Source organism: Kogia breviceps, chromosome 4, assembly GCF_026419965.1.
Source record: "Kogia breviceps isolate mKogBre1 chromosome 4, mKogBre1 haplotype 1, whole genome shotgun sequence".
Classification (NCBI taxonomy): Eukaryota; Metazoa; Chordata; class Mammalia; order Artiodactyla; family Physeteridae; genus Kogia; species Kogia breviceps.
The window spans coordinates 27,364,931-27,383,251 of NC_081313.1; the positions used below are offsets into that span (position 1 = coordinate 27,364,931).

Below are 18,321 nucleotides of genomic sequence, written 5' to 3' on the forward strand. Positions count from 1 at the left end.
ATCATTTGTAATTATTGTTCTTTGGACTTCTGCTTTTGACTAAAAGAATCCAATCAGAATCTAAGTCTCCTGGCTCCTAACTGAATGTTTTCCTACTTCAGTGTGAAGCAGGTACTTAAACACTTACTAATTTTCAATTATTTAGCAGATAATCAATCAGGGGCACGGCCTTCATTGCCACCCCTCCCCCATCTCCCTCAGTCTACCTGTTAACATTCTTACTGGTCCCTTTAATAAGAAAGGAGTAGAAAAACAAGAAACTTATGAAATAATTTCGTTTTTTGTCAGCTGTCCTTGATAAGTTGAATAGTTGAAACTGTTGGCTAAATTAATATTCTGGATTCTCCACGGAAAAATGAAGATCCTCTTCCTCTACCTGTTGTCATGGAAGATTGGCTCAAGATTCTGGGATGTGGGCCCAGTGGTTTCACAGAAGTTGCTTTTGAAAGTGGCGAGGAGCCCTCTTCGGAGCCCCCTCTTTTCTTCCTTCCCCATCATTGTGCAAATCTTCCTCGACACAAAATACAGAACAGGTGTCTTGACCCAGTGTGGTTTGGGTCCACCGTTGCTATAGACGTATGGTCTGCTTTTTCATCCGTCTATGCAGGAATAAAATGGAATATTTGTTTTTCATGGGAAAACAGTACAGCATGTGAATTCCTTCATTCCTGATTTTAAGGAAACCTTCCGACCTTGAGATAGTATTGAATTTTGATGAAGATTAAACTTTGTACTATTACTTATGTTTACAAAATATTGGATTTATTTAGGTAGAACTTCTTGGATTCTTATACTTTTAATTTCTGGTTAAAAATATTAGAAGAAAGCTCTTCCTCAAGTCTATTATACTCTTCAGTTAATAAGTAAGATTACTTATTTATTCTTTGGTGTTTAACATCTGGCCATCTGGTGTGGATAAAGAGCTAATACTGGAACCATATGATATGACACCAAATAAATGCCCACTCTATTATTCTAATTACTCTGTCCTACCTCTGACATTTCTAAGGGAGGCCAGACACACTATCGAATAGATCAAATGCCATTCTGGAGGGGCCTTAATGTGAGCTGACTGAAAGTCGAATATATCTAGTTACTTGCTACAAGGCTTTCTGCTATGTCACTGCAAGGTGATAACAGACTTCTTTGTTTCTCTTTCTGAAATTTCCTCCACAGTCTCCTGGGGACATCTTGCATATGTTTGTCCCTAGTTTAGAGTGAACCCCATACTCTTTATTTCCCTGCAAACGTTTTCCAGGCCTAGGACTCAGGAGCTATTGCCAAATTGTTCTCTGTTGTCCATCTCATTGTTTTCAGTGTCTGCCATAATCAAACCTCTTCTAGGAGATTTACAACAGAAGACTGTTTACATGCTCTGAGTGATTGGTGAGAAGGACAATATAACACGCAAAGAACTCAGCAGGACAAAAGGCCAAACGCACCCATTTATTCACCCTCAATAAGACAACCTTTCTGGTTTCATCAGCATAGAAGCAACAACAACGTAATATGACTTTTTCCATTTTTGCCATTGATTTTTCTCTTGCCAAAAAGTCCATGACACCTGTCAATCCTAATGTACAATTGGATAATTGATCACACATTGTCTTGGATCGTTCGTTAGTCCCTATAGTTAGTCAATCTTATCATTCCAGTTACTTTGGAAAAGTCCTAAGGACTGGGGCTCTATTAGTGATTCTCACTGCACCATCACCTGGAGAGCTTTAAAAATGTTATCAGAAAAAAAAAAAAAAAAAAAAAAAAAATGTTATCAGTGTTCAGGCCCCATTGCTACATTGGATGGCCAGAATCTCTTGGGCACAGGGCCAAGGTATCAGTGTTTTTTAAGAGTTCTTTGATGACTTTCATATGAAGTCAGGATTAGAAACCACTGGTGTTATGATACCAAATAAATGGATTTGATTGTTTATCTTTAAATTTTCCTACCCCCAAAAATGGACACTGTGGTTTTAGAATGAATTATGTGTAATACAGAAGTGTGTGTGTGTGTGTGTGTGTGTGTGTGTGTGTGTGTGTGTGTCGAGACCCTCAAAGAACCTGTAGTTGCCTTGGAAAAGTTTACTATAGTTTGGAACTCAAGTACAAAGATCTGTATCTTCTACCCACACCCATACCAGTGCTTTCTCAGGAAGCTCTGACTACCAATAAACCAATAAGTTACAAAAACTAACTCCTTCTAACCCTCATTACTCAGAAAACTGAAAGTCCTAATCTGAATTTGTTAAACTCTTGCTCAGAATAGTAATTTCCTTAAAAATAACAATTTTTATAATTACTCTCTTTGTACTAATCTTTTCCCTAATAGCATTTACGTACATCCCCAAATCCAATTCAACTGGCATTCCACATTCCAAGATAACAACCTTTATTACAACATAGGCACCATTGCTTCCTTGATCTTTATACACAGTGTATGCACATTCTCACCGTATCCTGTTCATTCCACCTCATTTTCTCTAGCTTTCTTGTTGTCTCCCATGCACACCAAGCTCATTCCTCTCCCACCTCTCATGGACTTTTCCCCGTCTCAGTGACCCCATTCCTTTCATTTAGATTGGTGGTTCTCAACCAATGGAGATTCCCACAGCCACCTCCCCAGGGGACATTTGGGAATATCTGAAGACATTTTTGGTTGTCACAAATGAGGGTGGAGGTGTGCTCTTGGCATCTAGTGGGCACAGAAGAGGGATGCTGCAAAATATCCTACAATGCACAGGACACCCCCCACGGCAAAGAATTATCCAGCCCAGAGTGGCTCTAGAGCTGAGGCTGAGAAACCTGGATTTAAATCATGAGCCATTCTTTTGGCATTGAAACCTACATGCAGCTGCCAGGGTAGAAACAGTTTGTAGAGTTGGAGTTTATGGAGCATTTGGATATGCTGGGCACCATCACAGCTGTAGGCTAGCAGAGCTTTACTTTGCTGTAAACCAAAGTTCAGAGAGAGGTCCATATAAAGAAGAGACTCAAATGACCTCTTTCTGGAGTCAGATACACTTTCAATTCCAAAGAATTTCTTTCTTGACAGGCTATTCCATCCCGGAGAGCACTGCACAAGAATTTCATTCTGAAAGCCATTGACCATATAACACATATTCCTTTATATATATATATATGTATATTTAAAATTTTTTAGTTTTAATTTTTTGGATACGTTGGGTCTTTGCTGCTGTGCGTGGGCTTTCTCTAGTTGCAGGGAGTGGGGGCTACTCTTCGCTGCAGTGCGTGGGCTTCTCATTGCCGTGGCTTCTCTTATTGCAGAACCTGGGCTCTAGGGCATGCAGGCTTCAGTAGCTGTGGGGCATGGGCTCAGTAGTTGCAGCTCGCGGGCCCTAGAGTGCAGGCTCAGTAGTTGTGGCACACGGGCTTAGTTGCTCGATGGCATGTGGGATCTTTCTGGACCAGGGATCGAACCCATGTCCCCTGCACTGGCAGGCAGATTCTTAACCACTGCACCACCAGGGAAGTTCCCAACACATATTTCTTATGTTTAGATTACCAGAAGCTTTTATTAAATCTTTAGAATCTGTCTTAAGTACCCATTTGGGAAAGAACACAGAATGTCCAAACTGGATGTAGAGACAAATTATTACTGAAGGACAATAAACCAGAAATAAAAGATTAAATCTTGCACATGAAATCATTTTAGGAGGGGGAAATGACAGCTCTGAATGATGGGTATGAACTTTTCAGATAGCATGAAAATTAGGTGATAGAGGAAGATATTGCAACTTGAAATTCATATCCAAGGAAACTACTGGACTAAGCTTTCAAAAACAAATTAATATTAACACAGCCATCAAAATTTATTATTTATTCTTTAAAAAAGCAAATTAATTTCCTTTCTTTAATCCCCTTGTGAGTTTGCAGGCATGATTTAGCTTTGAAGTTAGAACTTTCTGCTTGTTTATAACATTTTCATTGTGTTTTAATGTGTGAGAAATATTGTAAATTTGGGGAATCTAATTTTACCAAAAGCTGTTCATCCTGAGGTCCTGGGCAGCAACATGGTGTACTAGCACCAGCATAGAATTCTCAGTAAACCAATCTAGGTTCAAATCTAGACTCTACCACTTATTGTTAAGTGACTTGGGAAAATTTTTGTGAAGACTTTAGTGTCCTCATCTGTACAATGACATAAAAGTATCTACCAATCAGGATTGCTAACATGAATAAATTGTTTGGTAATATGGAAAGGGCTTGAAACAGAATGGGTTCTCAATTCAGAAATCACGCTCCTTGGTATCTACCCAAAGGAGCTGAAAACTTGTTGCTCGCACAAAAACCTGCATATGGATGTTTACAGTAGCTTTACTCATAATTGCCAAAGCTTGGAAGCAACCAAGATGTCCTTCAGAAAGTGAATGGATATTCCATCCAGACAATGGAATATTATTCACACTAAAAAGCAATGAGCTATCAAGCCATCAAAAGACACGGCAAAACCTTAAATGCATATTACACAGTGAAAGAAGACAATTTGAAAGGTTATATACCATATGATTCCCAGTATATGGCATTCTGGAAAAGGCAAAACTATGGAGACAGTAAAAAGATCAGTGGTTGCCAAAGGAGGGAAGTAGAGATGAATAGGCAAAGCACAGAGGAGTTTTAGGTAGTGAAAATACTCTGTATGATAACATAATGATGGGTACATGTCATTATATATTTGTCACAACCCACAGAATGTACAACACCAAGAGTGAGAACCCTATGGTAAACTATAGACTTTGGGTAATTATGATATGTCAATGTAGGTGCATCAATAAAAAAGTAAATAAATAAAGCAAAAGAAAAAAGTAAAAATAGTGGGTTCTTAAAAATTGTTAGTTACCTCTCTACCACCTGGGAATACTAACCACCCTCTACCCCCTGACTTTATCAAGAATCTTTTGGGAAGCTGAAATGCAATCATAAGTAAGAAGGACTTCTGTAAATTAACCATTATGTTGGAATATTTCATGGCATTCTATTTAGCTTATCATATGCTACTTCAGAATGCATTTTCAGAAATTGTACCTGTTATGTGCTGTATTTACTTAACATTTTCAGGAGTCAAATATCTCTAACCAAGTTAGAGAGCCTTATCTATTTCAACAGAAATGAACTGCATAAGAGAAGCACCATAGGTGAATTTGCCAGTTGTTATTTTGACAAAGGTTTAGTCCAGATGCATTAAATAAATAAATACAGATTCAGGGAAAAGAACACATATACAATAGTAGGACAAATAAATGTTAAAAATGAAATTTCAATAAAATTAGCTAGCTGGGGTCAAGTACAGGTACCATAAATTTAAACACAAATGTATGTATGTATGCATGTAATTTTGTGTGTGTGTGTGTGTGTGTGGTATGTGTATCACCTATAGTATAAAAAAAAAAAAACAAGGGCATACATTTTACTTTCCAGTTTTAAAAAAAACACTACTGGGGGACTTCCCTGGTGGTCCAGTGGTTGAGAATCTGCCTGCCAATGCAGGGGACACGGGTTCAATCCCTGGTCCAGGAAGATCCCACATGCCATGGAGCAACTAAGCCCGTGTGCCACAACTACTAAGCCTGTGCTCTGAAGCCCACGAGCCACAACTACTGAGCCCACATGCCACAACTACTGAAGACCGCGTGCCTAGAGCCCATGCTCTGCAACAAGGGAAGCCACGGCAATGAGAAGCCCACACACTGCAATGAAGAGTAGCCCATGCACAGCAATGAAGACCCAATGCAGCCAAAATAATAATAATAATAATAATTAATTAATTAATTATAAAATTTTTAAAAAACCAATACCACTATTGGGATCATTAATATCCCTCTCTGAAAGCTGTGCCTTTAGCCTGAGATGTGAACTGGGTAAATTCAGGCTTGATCTGCTAATTTGTTGATCTTGAAGTATCACAAGCCAGAGCCCATGCATTAATCATGTACAGAAGCTCAAGAAACTCGGAACTTGGGAAATAGATGCCAGACGGAGAGAAATCAAAACAAAAAATGCTACCAAATCATACAAATAATAAGGATTTATAAAGACTTGTCAAACTGCATATGCTTTGCTCTTCTTCCGTAAGTATACTCTTCAAATTGCTTAGAGGGAATAGGAGGAAATTATGTTTCCAACACAACAGCAGAAACTGGAAATAGGATGGATTGTTTTCCTCCCTTGAAGTACAATGGTGTAGAATGGCAGAAGCAGCAGCTGCAAAAATGATCACCAGCTCACCAAGAAAACCTGGGCACCGGATGTCACGTTTGTGCTGACTGGGACAGCACAGTGACTGCCTGGTGACCTGGTTCCAGGTATTTGCTGCACTTCCATTCTAACTGCCGGGGTTTCATTCCTGATTTTGTGGGAGGGGGTTGTGTAATTGGTCCATTCCAAAATTTTGCTCTGAGTCAACAAACTGCATCCATGCACTCAGCTTAGGAAGCCTTCCAGGAAAACAAAAACCCAAAGTATCGTTTACCTTGTTCTAACAATGACGCTCTTAGAACTGAGAGATAAAGAGAGGTCAGGTAAACCACAAAGCCCCAGGGAGGACAGGGACCGTGGACAGGGATGAGGAGGGAAGGCGTTAGGAAGGCATCCAGATGCCTGCCTGCTGGTCCCAGCCCTGACAGCAACAGCTCCGTCTTGCTGGTGTGCGTGTATCTCACGAAGCCCTCCTGGCTGTTAGCTTCCTTAGGAAGTGACATATTTGTGTTACTTCAGAAAATCCTTTGCCACATGCCCTGAGGAAACCCTAATCACATGGTTTTCCAAGCTTTGGTGCCTCTGTGACTTGGTGGAAGGATTGTCTCTGCTCTCCCCCTGCGTTGACATTATGCTTACGTTAATTAGTCTGCTGCCTGTGTTCGTTTCCTAGGGCTGCTGTAACAAATCACCAGGAACCTGGTGGCTGAAAACAACAGAAATCTAGCTTCTTACAGTTCTGGAGGCCAGACATCCAGGTCAGTATTACTGGGAGGAAGTCAAGTTTTGGGCAGGGCTGTACTCCCTTCGAAGGCTCTAGGGAAGAGCCATTCCTTGTCTCTTTTCAATCTCTGTTGGCTGCCAGCACTCCCTGGCTTGTGGCCCATCACTCCAATCTTTAGGCCAGCATCTTCTAATCTCTCTGCTCCAACTTCATATTGTTTCTCATGTGTGTGTGTGTGTGTGTGTGTGTGTGTGTGTGTGAGAGAGAGAGAGAGAGAGAGAGAGAGAGAGAGAGAGAGAAAGTTCCCTCTGACTCTCCTGTAAGGACACTGTGATGGAATTTAGGGCCCAAGTGGGTAATTGAGCATAATCTCATTTCAAGACCCTTTAATCACACCTGCAAAGACTCTTCTTCTAAATAAAGTAACACTTGCAGGTTCTAGGGACCAGGATGTGGATATTTGGGGGCTAGTTTTTAGCCACCATATGACTACACTCAGGGCCAACTTCAAGTCCCCAGAGCTCAGCCTGTATCACTTAAGAATTCCTCTATCAAGGCTCCTCAAGGACCTCTTGCAGCACCGAGCCCTGGATTACTGTTAAACCAGCCACCACTGTAGGCGGACACACAGATCTCCAGCTGTTACCGACGCTTACCTGGGTGGACAATCCTTTTCGTGGCACTTCTTCTGTCTCCCATTGGGTTGTGTTTCTGGGTCACAGAACGTAGCTTTCACCATCCCGCGACCCTTCTTCACGCAATGGGCAGTCTGGCGGCGTACACCTGGGGGTCGGGCAGAACGGTTCACATATATTAAATCCCGAGCCTACATCCTCAGTGTCAGGTGAGGCCCCTGGTCATGCCCATAGCTGATGGGAAGGTTGTCCATAAAGTATTTGGTTTTAACGTAGGGAGGAGGAGTGGGGACCTCTTATTCTCTCTACTCATGCTGCAGAAGGCAATGGGTGGAAAAGATCTTGCTTAGGAAGGGCCACGGATAATATAGGCAGATTGATATATAGTCTAATATAAAGATTACAATCTAGCTGTGGAGACAAGACTAACACACATATGCCAAAAAAAAAAAAAAAAACCCAGAAAAAAAACAAGGTGAGATTTATATAGGGAAAGCAGATATCACCACCAGTTGTTATAACACAATCATACATTACTATTTTAATGAAGGGATGGAGGAGTTGGGAACTTTATATTAGTTGGAGTTTATAAACTCTGAAAGATAGGAATAAAATTCAAAATAATGTTGTGAAGTTTGAGAGGTTATGTTTTTGAAAGTAGAGGGTTTTGATAGCAGGGATTGATAATACTGCTGCTTTCTGAAATCGGGTGGGTAAGTAAGTAAGAGAAGCACACGGGAATGGCCAGGTCCACAGGCAAACAAAGCACATGTGTGGGCTGGATTTCACTTTGGATATATAACAATAGTTAACACATGTGGTGCTTGCCTTGCCCAGGCCACTATTTAAAATTGTGTATGTGTGTGTGTGTGACTACCTATATATGACGCAGACAAATATATATACATATGTGTGTGTGTGTGTGTGTGTGTGTATAATGTAGTACCTATTATCCACCATGATATATAATGACTGAAACCTCACAACAACTCAATGAAGTCAACACTATCATTACTGCTCTTAGACAGATGAGGAAGCAGAGGCACAATGAAGTCACATAGGTTGAGAAGGGAAAAGAAAGGACCAGTGGCTTTGCTAGCAGCTAGGACATCATTAGCAAGAGAACGCAGAGGAGTGGCCAGAACCTCACAGACTAAGAGGTAAAGGGCAGTGAGAAAGAGAGTCATTAGCTCCCCCGAGAGGGCTAATGCTTCTTTCCATGTGAAATGTGAAAGGCTGGGTGAGAAGACTGAAGACAGAGGCCCTGGGGATGGAGCCATCAGTCTGCACGGCGGGAGGCGCCCTGAGCTCTCAGGGCATCCAGGCCTCGAGTGGGCTCACTGGTGAAGCCCAGAATTGGAAAGGCCACGAGTGCACCAATAAGCTAGTCACCTCCTCACTTTAGTGCCCATGACCTGGAGGGGCTTCCCCACAACCACAAGGCTGGCGGGACCCGAACTGGGCAGCTCTCCTACCACCTACTGCCTCACACTCCCTCACGCGGACTCCAGGCTGGATGCATACTCAGATGCCAGACATTGCATCTCGCCATTTAAAAATGTCAGAGGCAGTTGGAGAACAGTAAGTGAAGCCTTTAAAATGAATCAACAATAGTTTACTGTTAAATTAATGCTATTTTATTCTTGTAAAGAGATAGGTAACCTTTCAACCACTCAGGCTTTCTCAACTGATAGACTATGTGTTCTTTTGCTTTTGTCATATAAATAAAGCACTACGAATAGCTGGAAGCAACATTATGAAAGAAACTTTCATGGTACAATGAGTGAGTCACTGTCTGGAAAGACACGAACACCTACAGAGAAGTCTTAGACAATGTGAGTGGAGTGGAGACTGAAATGGTTGAAGCCAGAAAAGCTGACATGTATCTGCCATCATAGAAGAGAAAAAAGAAAAAGCTTAGCTCTTAGAAGTTTCATTAAAACTTTGGGTCGTTTGGCAAATGCTTGATGTCAAAAATAAAAGGCAACTGTCAGGTGACGCTCAGAGGCTGAAAACATCCTCCAAAAACCTTGTTTCTGTGCATGGATAGCAAAGATAAGCATGCTCAGGGCTTGACTCCAGAAGTAGTAGGAGGGCACAGAACATTATAAAAAGTGTCCACCAGGAAGTTAATAACATTTCATGGGTCAATCTGCTGGGCCGGCAGCCAGATGAACAGATGGACGGGCCACACAGGTACTGCCAAGTGCATGGAGGGAAATTAATAACAACGTGTCAGGGTTTTCCTGTTGGAATTAATGGTGGTGGTGAACACTAATCTTCTATTCTTCTAGCTCTTGAGTTCTCACTTGACAGATAAAAAGCTAAGCCCAAACCCTCCAATGAGGGGCTCCAGCTCAGAAGATTGATTTCTCCTATGTTATAGGAACACAATACCTGGCCAGGTGCTTCTGCCTCTACGTTGATGCTTGTGTTGGTAAAATTTAATCTATAATTTCATTCCTTATCAAATTCTGGTTAAATCAATAAAATCCAAGGGTCCTGGGTTCTAGTGTATACTTTTCCTTCTACCTGTCACTTGGCTAACTGCAGGAAAATGAGAATAATGACATTCAGACTGTTTAAGGGCAGGATGCTGAGCTAGTTGATTTCTGGGAGTGTCTTCCACATTTAACAATCTATAATCCATGAAGGGAAGATAAAGTTTAATCATTGAAAACACTGGCTAATAAGAGGATTCTGGTTAATGTAATTTTACCATTAACTTGGAAAATAGTTTGTTGCAACTGTTGTCAGAAAGTTTCAAAATTATTAGTTCATATTGCCTTAGTAAATGTGAATATGACAAGTTGTATTTTCCAAAGATGGCTGCAACAATAATCTCTCATCTGGCATGTTCTTCTACAACGTGACCATGATATCACTCCATCACGACACGGAGTCTAGTTACCCTGGCCTGGGACTGAATGCAGAATTGAAGTTGTGTGAGTTCAGGGGCTAGGTCATAAAAGACCATGCTGCTTCTATCTGATTCTTTTGGATCTGTCACTCTCAGGAGCCTCTGCTGCCATGGCATAAGAAGCCTATACCCTTGGAGAGGCCAGGTGTAGGTGGTCCAGGTGACAGTCCCTAGTGAGCCACCCAGCCCATGTGCCAGTCATCTGAGCACAGAAGCCTACAGATGACTCCAGGTCCAAGGCATCTGAGTCATTCTTAGCCATCTAGGTCTTCCTAGGTAAGGTGGCAAACACTGCAAAGCTAAGACACACCATCCCCACTGCATCCTGTCTAAATTTCTGACCAGGAGCATATGGTTGTTTTACTATACTAAATTTAGGTTGATATGTTAGATAGCAGTAGTAAGTAGAACAGTACTTAATAAATGCTAGCTTTCTTCCTTTCTCAAGTCAAGACCCAGAGCTACCATCCAGCTTGGCTTGCTAGGATACTAACCACTACTGATTTTATTGACTTTTCATTTCATCCTCTCCTGTGTTACACTTTTTCTGTTTCCACTCCAGATCCCTTCTGCAGCTGCCCGGAACCCTGGGAAGCTGATGCTATAGATTGCTGTGGCTTCCAGTTGGATTCGGGGAATGGAGGCGCTGTTTCTTAGGATAACTGTTCCTTTTTACTTCTTCAAGCCTAGGATGGTAGCTTTGTTCCCCCAATCCTCTGCTATTAATGGACAGAGGTAATGAATCATCTTTCTTGGTTTCCCTAAGTCCAACCCACACCTTTGAAAGTAGTCACGGTATTCTGTTTGGGTGTGCAGGGCACCCTGACTGATAATATCTCCTTTGTAGTAAAAAAAAAATCAAACCACCAATCTTGAGTGACATAGTCATTAATTAACTCTGTAAACCAACTACTGGGATAACAGAATCTTTCTTTGACATAGGATATTGTAATACCTCTTGTGGAGGGGGTTAGAATGAGGTCATCCTATTTAGAGCAGTGATCATGATGTAACACTGCAAATGTAGAAAGTAGAAGAGCTTAAGGCTGAATCTGTATGACCTTGAAATTTCCCTGGAATTCAAAAAAGACAAACAATATTGGCTTTTAATCTGGCTTTGCCTTTGGCCCCTTTCTCTTACACATTGAACACAGTCCCCAAAGAAATTCTAGTTAATTAAGGATGCCAATCAATATATTGGCCCAGAACTAAGTTAGATGCTTATCTAGAAGTATTTACTTGAAAAAGGTATTAAGTGGAAATCAATCACTTTCTAAAATATATGACAATCAAATTCAAAATGTTATTTATAGAGGATTCTGAGTTGCTTTCTCCACATAGCCATGAGAGTGTCACTGTGAACCTGTAAATATTTGGTAAATCTTATTAGATACTAGCAGTGAGAGATCACTTAAGACCTTTTACTTTTTAAGAATTATCTTCAGGAATTAATCACCAATGCCTAAGAATTTAATCAACCATGCCTGTGTAGTGAAGCGACCATTAAAATCCAAAAGGAGGGGTTTCAGAGAGCTTCCAAGTTGGTGAAGCAGAATGCCTCCACGTGCCACTGTGCTGGGCTCCAAACTCCAATAGGATTGAAGTTTCTTTGTACTCGACCTAACGCTATGAATTTCTTCATCTGGCTGTTGGTACCTGTGCTTTAAAATCCTTGGTAATAAACCACTCAACTGCCGTGTGGCTAACAGGGTCTTGGTGTACTGGCCGGGTGTCAGGCCTATGCCTCTGAGGTGGGAGAGCCAAGTTCCAGGACATTGGTCCACCAGAGACCTCCCAGCTCCACATAGAATCAAATGGCGAAAGCTCTCCCAGAGATCTCCATCTCAGCACTAAGACTTAGCTCCACTCAACAACAAGCAAGCTACGGTGCTAGACACCCTATGCCAAACAGCTAGCAAGATAGGAACACAACCGCACCAATTAGCAGAGAGGCTGCTTAAAATCATAATATGGTCACAGACACCCTAAAACACACCACCAGATGCAGTCCTGCCCACCAGAAAGACATGATCCAGCCTCATCCACCAGAACACAGGCACAAGTCCCCTCCAATGGGAAGCCTACACAACCCACTGAACCAACCATTGCCACTGGGGGCAGACACCAAAAACAATGGGAAATACAAACATGCAGCCTGTGTAAAGGAGATAACAAACACAGTAAGTTAGGCAAAATGAGAAGACAGAGAAACACACAGCAGATGAAGGAGCAAGGTAAAAACCCACCAGACCAAACAAACGAAGAAGAAATAGTCAGACTACCTGAAAAAGAATTCAGAATAATGATAGTAAAGATATCCAAAATCTTGGAAATAGAATGGAGAAAATACAAGAAATGTTTAACAAGGACCCAGAAAAACTAAAGAGCAAACAAACAATGATGAACAACATAATAAGTGAAATTAAAAATTCTCTAGAAGGAATCAAGAGCAGAATAACTGAGGCAGAAGAACGGACAAAAGACCTGGAAGATAAAATAGTGGAAATAACTACTACTGAGCAGAATAAAGAAAAAAGAATGAAAAGAATTGAGGACAGTCTTTGAGACCTCTGGGACAACATTAAAGGCAATAACATTCGAATTATAGGGGTCCCAGAAGAAGAGAAAAAGAAAGGGACTGAGAAAATATTTGAAGAGATCATAGTTGAAAACTCCCCTAATATGGGAAAGAAAATAGTCAATCAAGTCCAGGAAGCACAGAGAGTCAATACAGGATAAATCCAAGGAGAAACATGCCAAGACACATATCAATCAAACTATCAAAAATTAAATATAAAGAAAAAATATTAAAATTAGCAAGGGAAAACCAACAAATAACATACAAGGGAATCCCCATAAGGTTAACAGCTGATCTTTTAGCAGGAATTCTGCAAGCCAGAAGAGAGTGGCAAGACATATTTAAAGTGACGAAAGGGAAAAACGTACAACCAAGATTACTCTACCCAGCAAGGATCTCACTGAGATTTGACAGAGAAATTAAAATCTTTACAGACAAGCAAAAGCTAAGAGAATTCAGCACCACTGAACCAGCTTAACAACAAATGCTAAAGGAACTTCTCTAGGCTAGAAACACAACAGAAGAAAAAGAACAACAAAAACAAACCCAAAACAATTAAGAAAATGGTAATAAGAACATACATATCAATAATTACCTAAATGTAAATAGATTAAATGCTCCCACCAAAAGACACAGACTGGCTGAATGGATACAAAAACAGTACCCATATATATACTGTCTACAAGAGACCCACTTCAGACCTAGGGACACATACAGACTGAAAGTGAGGGGAAGGAAAAAGATATTCCATGCAAATGGAAATCAAAAGAAAGCTGGAGTAGCAATACTCATATCAGACACAATAGACTTTAAAATAAAGACAATTAAAAGAGACAAAGAATGATCATACATAATGATCATTACATAATGATCAAGGGATCAATTCAAGAGGAAGATATAACAATTGTAAATATTTATGCACCCAACACAGGAGCACCTGAATACACAAGGCAAATGCTAACAGCTATAAAAGGGGAAATCAACAGTAACACATTCATAGTAGGGGAATTTAACACCCCACTTTCACCAATGGACAGATCATCCAAAATGAAAATAAATAAGGAAACACAAGCTTTAAATGATACATTAAACAAGATGGACTTAATCGATATTTATAGGACATTCCATCCCAAAACAACCAAATACACTTTCTTCTCAAGAGCTCATGGAACATTCTCCAGGATAGATCATATCTTGGGTCACAAATCAAGCCTTGGTAAATTTAAGAAAACTGAAATTGTATCAAGTATCTTTTTCGACCACAATGCTATGAGACTAGATATCAATCACAGGAAAAAAATCTATAAAAAATACAAACACATGGAGACGAAACAACACGTTACTTAATAACCAAGTGATTGATGAAGAAATCAAAGAGGAAAACAAAAAATACCTAAAAACAAATGACAATGAAAACACAACGACCCAAAACCTATGGGATGCAGCAAAAGCAGTTCTAAGAGGGAAGCTTATAGCAATACGACCTTACCTCAAGAAACAAGAAACAGCTCAAATAAACAACCTAACCTTACACCTACAGCAATTAGAGAAAGAAGAACAAAAAAATCCCAAAGTTAGCAGAAAAAAGAAATCATAAAGATCAGATCAGAAATAAATGAAAAAGAAATGAAGGAAACAATAGCAAAGATCAATAAAACTAAAAGCTGGTTCTTTCAGAAGATAAACAAAATGGATAAACCATTAGCCAGACTCATCAAGAAAAAAAGGGAGAAGACTCAAATCAATAGAAATAGAAATGAAAAAGGAGAAGTAACAACTGACACCGCAGAAATACAAAGGATCATGAGAGATTATTACAAGCAACTCTATGCCAATAAAATGGACAACCTGGAAGAAATGGACAAATTCTTAGAAATGCACAGCCTGCTGAGACTCAACCAGGAAGAAATCGAAAATATGAACAGACCAATCACAAGCACTGAAATTGAAACTGTGATTAGAAATCTTCCAACAACAAAAGCCCAGGACCAGATGGCTTCACAGGCTAATTCTATCAAACATTTAGAGAAGAGCTAACACCTATCATTCTCAAAGTCTTCCAAAAGATAGCAGAGGGAGGAACACTCCCAAACTCATTCTGTGAGGCCACCATCACCATGATACCAAAACCAGACAAAGATGTCACAAAGAAAGAAAACTACAGGCCAATATCACTAATGAACATAGATGCAAAAACCCTCAATAAAATACCAGCAAACAGAATCCAACAGCACATTAAAACGATCATAAACCATGATCAAGTGGGGTTTATCCCAGGAATGCAAGGATTCTTCAATATACACAAATCAATCAATGTGATAAACCATATTAACAAACGGAAGGAGAAAAAACATATGATCATCTCAACAGATGCAGAAAAAGCTTTCAACAAAATTCAACACCCATTTATGCTAAATACTCTCCAGAAAGTAGGCATAGAGGGAACTTACCTCAACAAAATAAAGGCCATATATGACAAACCCACAGCCAACATCATTCTCGATTGTGAGAAACTGAAACCATTTCCTCTAAGATCAGGAACAAGACAAGGTTGTCCACTCTCACCACTATTATTCAACTTAGATTTGGAAGTTTTAGCCACAGCAGTCAGAGAAGAAAAAAAAAGAAAAGGAATCCAAATTGGAAAAGAAGAAGTAAAGCTGTTACTGCAGATGACATGATACTATACATAAAGAATCCTAAAGATGCTACCAGAAAACTACTAGAGCTAATCAATGAACTTGGTAAAGTAGCAATATACAAAATTAATTCACAGAAATCTCTTGCAGTCCTATACACTACTGATGAAAAATCTGAAAGAGAAATTAAGGAAACACTCCCATTTACCGCTGCAACAAAAAGAATAAAATACCTAGGAATAAACCTACCTAAGGAGACAAAAGACCTGTATGCAGAAAACTATTAGACACTGATGAAAGAAATTAAAGATGAAACAAATAGATGGAGAGATATACCATCTTCTTGGATTGGAAGAATCAACATTGTGAAAATGACTGTACTACCCAAAGCAATCTACAGATTCAATGCAATCCCTATCAAATGACCAATGGCATTTTTCACAGAACTAGAACAAAAAATTTCACAATTTCTATGGAGACACAAAAGACCCCGAATAGCAAAGTAATCTTGAGAAAGAAAAACTGAGCTGGAGGAATCAGGCTCCTGGACTTCAGACTACATTGCAAAGCTACAGTAATCAAGACGGTATGGTACTGGCACAAAAACAGAAATATAGATCAATGGAACAGGATAGAAGGCCCAGAGATAAACGCACGCACATACGGTCACCTTATTTTTTATAAAGGAGGCAAGAATACACAATGGAGAAAAGACAGCCTCTTCAATAAGTGGTGCTGTGAAAACTGGACAGCTACATGTAAAAGAATGAAATTAGAACACTCCCTAACACCATACACAAAAATAAACTCCAAATGGATTAAAGACCTAAATGAAGGCGAGACACTATCAAACTCTTAGAGGAAAACAGAGGCAGAACACTCTATGACACAAATCACAGCAAAATCCTTTTTGACCCACCTCCTAGAGAAATGGAAATAAAAACAAAAATAAACAAATGGCACCTAATGAAACTTAAAAGCTTTTGCACAGCAAAGGAAACCATAAACAAGATGAAAAGACAGTCCTCAGAATGGGAGAAAATATTTGCAAGTGTAGCAACTGACAAAGGATTAATCTCCAAATTTACAAGCAGCTCATGCAGCTCAATATCAAAAGAACAAACAACCCAATCCAAAAATGGGCAGAAGACCTAAAAAGACATTTCTCCATAGAAGATATACAGATTGCCAACAAACACATGAAAGGATGCTCAACATCACTAATCATTAGAAAAATTCAAATGAAAACTACAATGAGGTATCACCTCACACCAGTCAGAATGTCCATCATCAAAAAATCTACAAACAATAAATGCTGGAGAGGGTGTGGAGAACAGGGAACCCTCTTGCACTGTTGGTGGGAATGTAAATTGATACAGCCACTATGGAGAACAGTATGGAGGTTCCTTAAAAAACTACAAATAGACTTTCCATACGACCCAGCAATCCCACTACTGGGCATATACCCTGAGAAAACCATAATTCAAAAAGAGTCATGTACCACAATGTTCACTGTTGCTCTATTTACAATAGCCAGGACATGGAAGCAACCTAAGTGTCCATCAACAGATGAATGAATAAAAAAGATATGGCACATATATACAATGGAATATTACTCAGCCATAAAAAGAAATGAAATTGAGTTATCTGTAGTGAGGTGGATGGACCTAGAGACTGTCATACAGAGTGAAGTGAGTCAGAAAGACAAAAATAAATATTGTATGCTAACACATATATATGGAATCTAAAAAAAAAATGGTTCTAGGGGCATGACAGGAATAAAGACACAGATGTAGAGAATGAACCTAAGGGCACGACAGGAATAAAGGAGCAGACATAGAGAATGGACTTGAGGACACAAGGAAGGGGAAGGGGAAGGGGAAATTGGGACAAAGTGAGAAAGTGGCATGGAGTTATGTATACTACCAAATGTAAAATAGATAGCTGGTGGGGAGCAGCCACATAGCACAGGGAGATCAGCTCGGTGCTTTGTGACCACCTAGAGTGGTGGGATAGGGGGGTAAGGAGGGAGGGAGACACAAGAGGGAGGACATATGGGGGTATATGTATAGCAGATTCAATTTGTTATAAAGCAGAGACTAACACACCATTGTAAAGCAATTATACTCCAATAAAGATGTTTAAAAAAAAAGAATTATCTTCATATACCCCTGAACCTGATCATTTCAAGTGGAAATTATACCTTGATATAAGAACAAGTAAAGTTTCTTATGTCCAAAACCAAAACAAAATAAAATAGTGACATAGCTCATCATATTCTCAATTCAATACTGAGATTGTAAAATAAAGTGAGCAGCCTGTTATATGGTTAATTTAGTTCATATAAGATTTTTCTGGCTCAAAAATTCAAGTTAGAAAGGGTATAGAGAATGCAAGTAAAGACAACTTATTGTAATCACCTATGGCAGAAAATGCAATATTTCCTACTATATCAAAATTTAAGGTGAAAGATACTCAGGCACTGAATATTTAATCACATCACCTGAAAGAGATTCAAAGTACTTTATACCCAGTTTTTAAAATACTGACAAATACCAAGATCTCTTTATATAACCACTTGAGTACAAGTTAAGCAGTATAAGTTAAATTTTACC

The 18,321-nt window shown here is 39.7% G+C and overlaps 1 protein-coding gene across 3 annotated transcripts in view; it reads right to left on the reverse strand.

Moving 5' to 3' along the window:
* The window catches only part of ADAMTS12 (ADAM metallopeptidase with thrombospondin type 1 motif 12), a 424,853-nt gene that overhangs the window by 98,318 nt on the left and 308,214 nt on the right, over positions 1-18,321 (reverse strand). For all 3 annotated transcript variants that reach the window (XR_010840098.1, XM_059060818.2, XM_067030856.1), the window contains one exon: positions 7,591-7,717. Coding sequence is in view for 2 of the 3 variants with exons in the window: in XM_059060818.2 (XP_058916801.1) it covers positions 7,591-7,717 (127 nt within the window). In the remaining variant the exon portion in view is untranslated. The remainder of the gene's footprint in view (positions 1-7,590; positions 7,718-18,321) is intronic.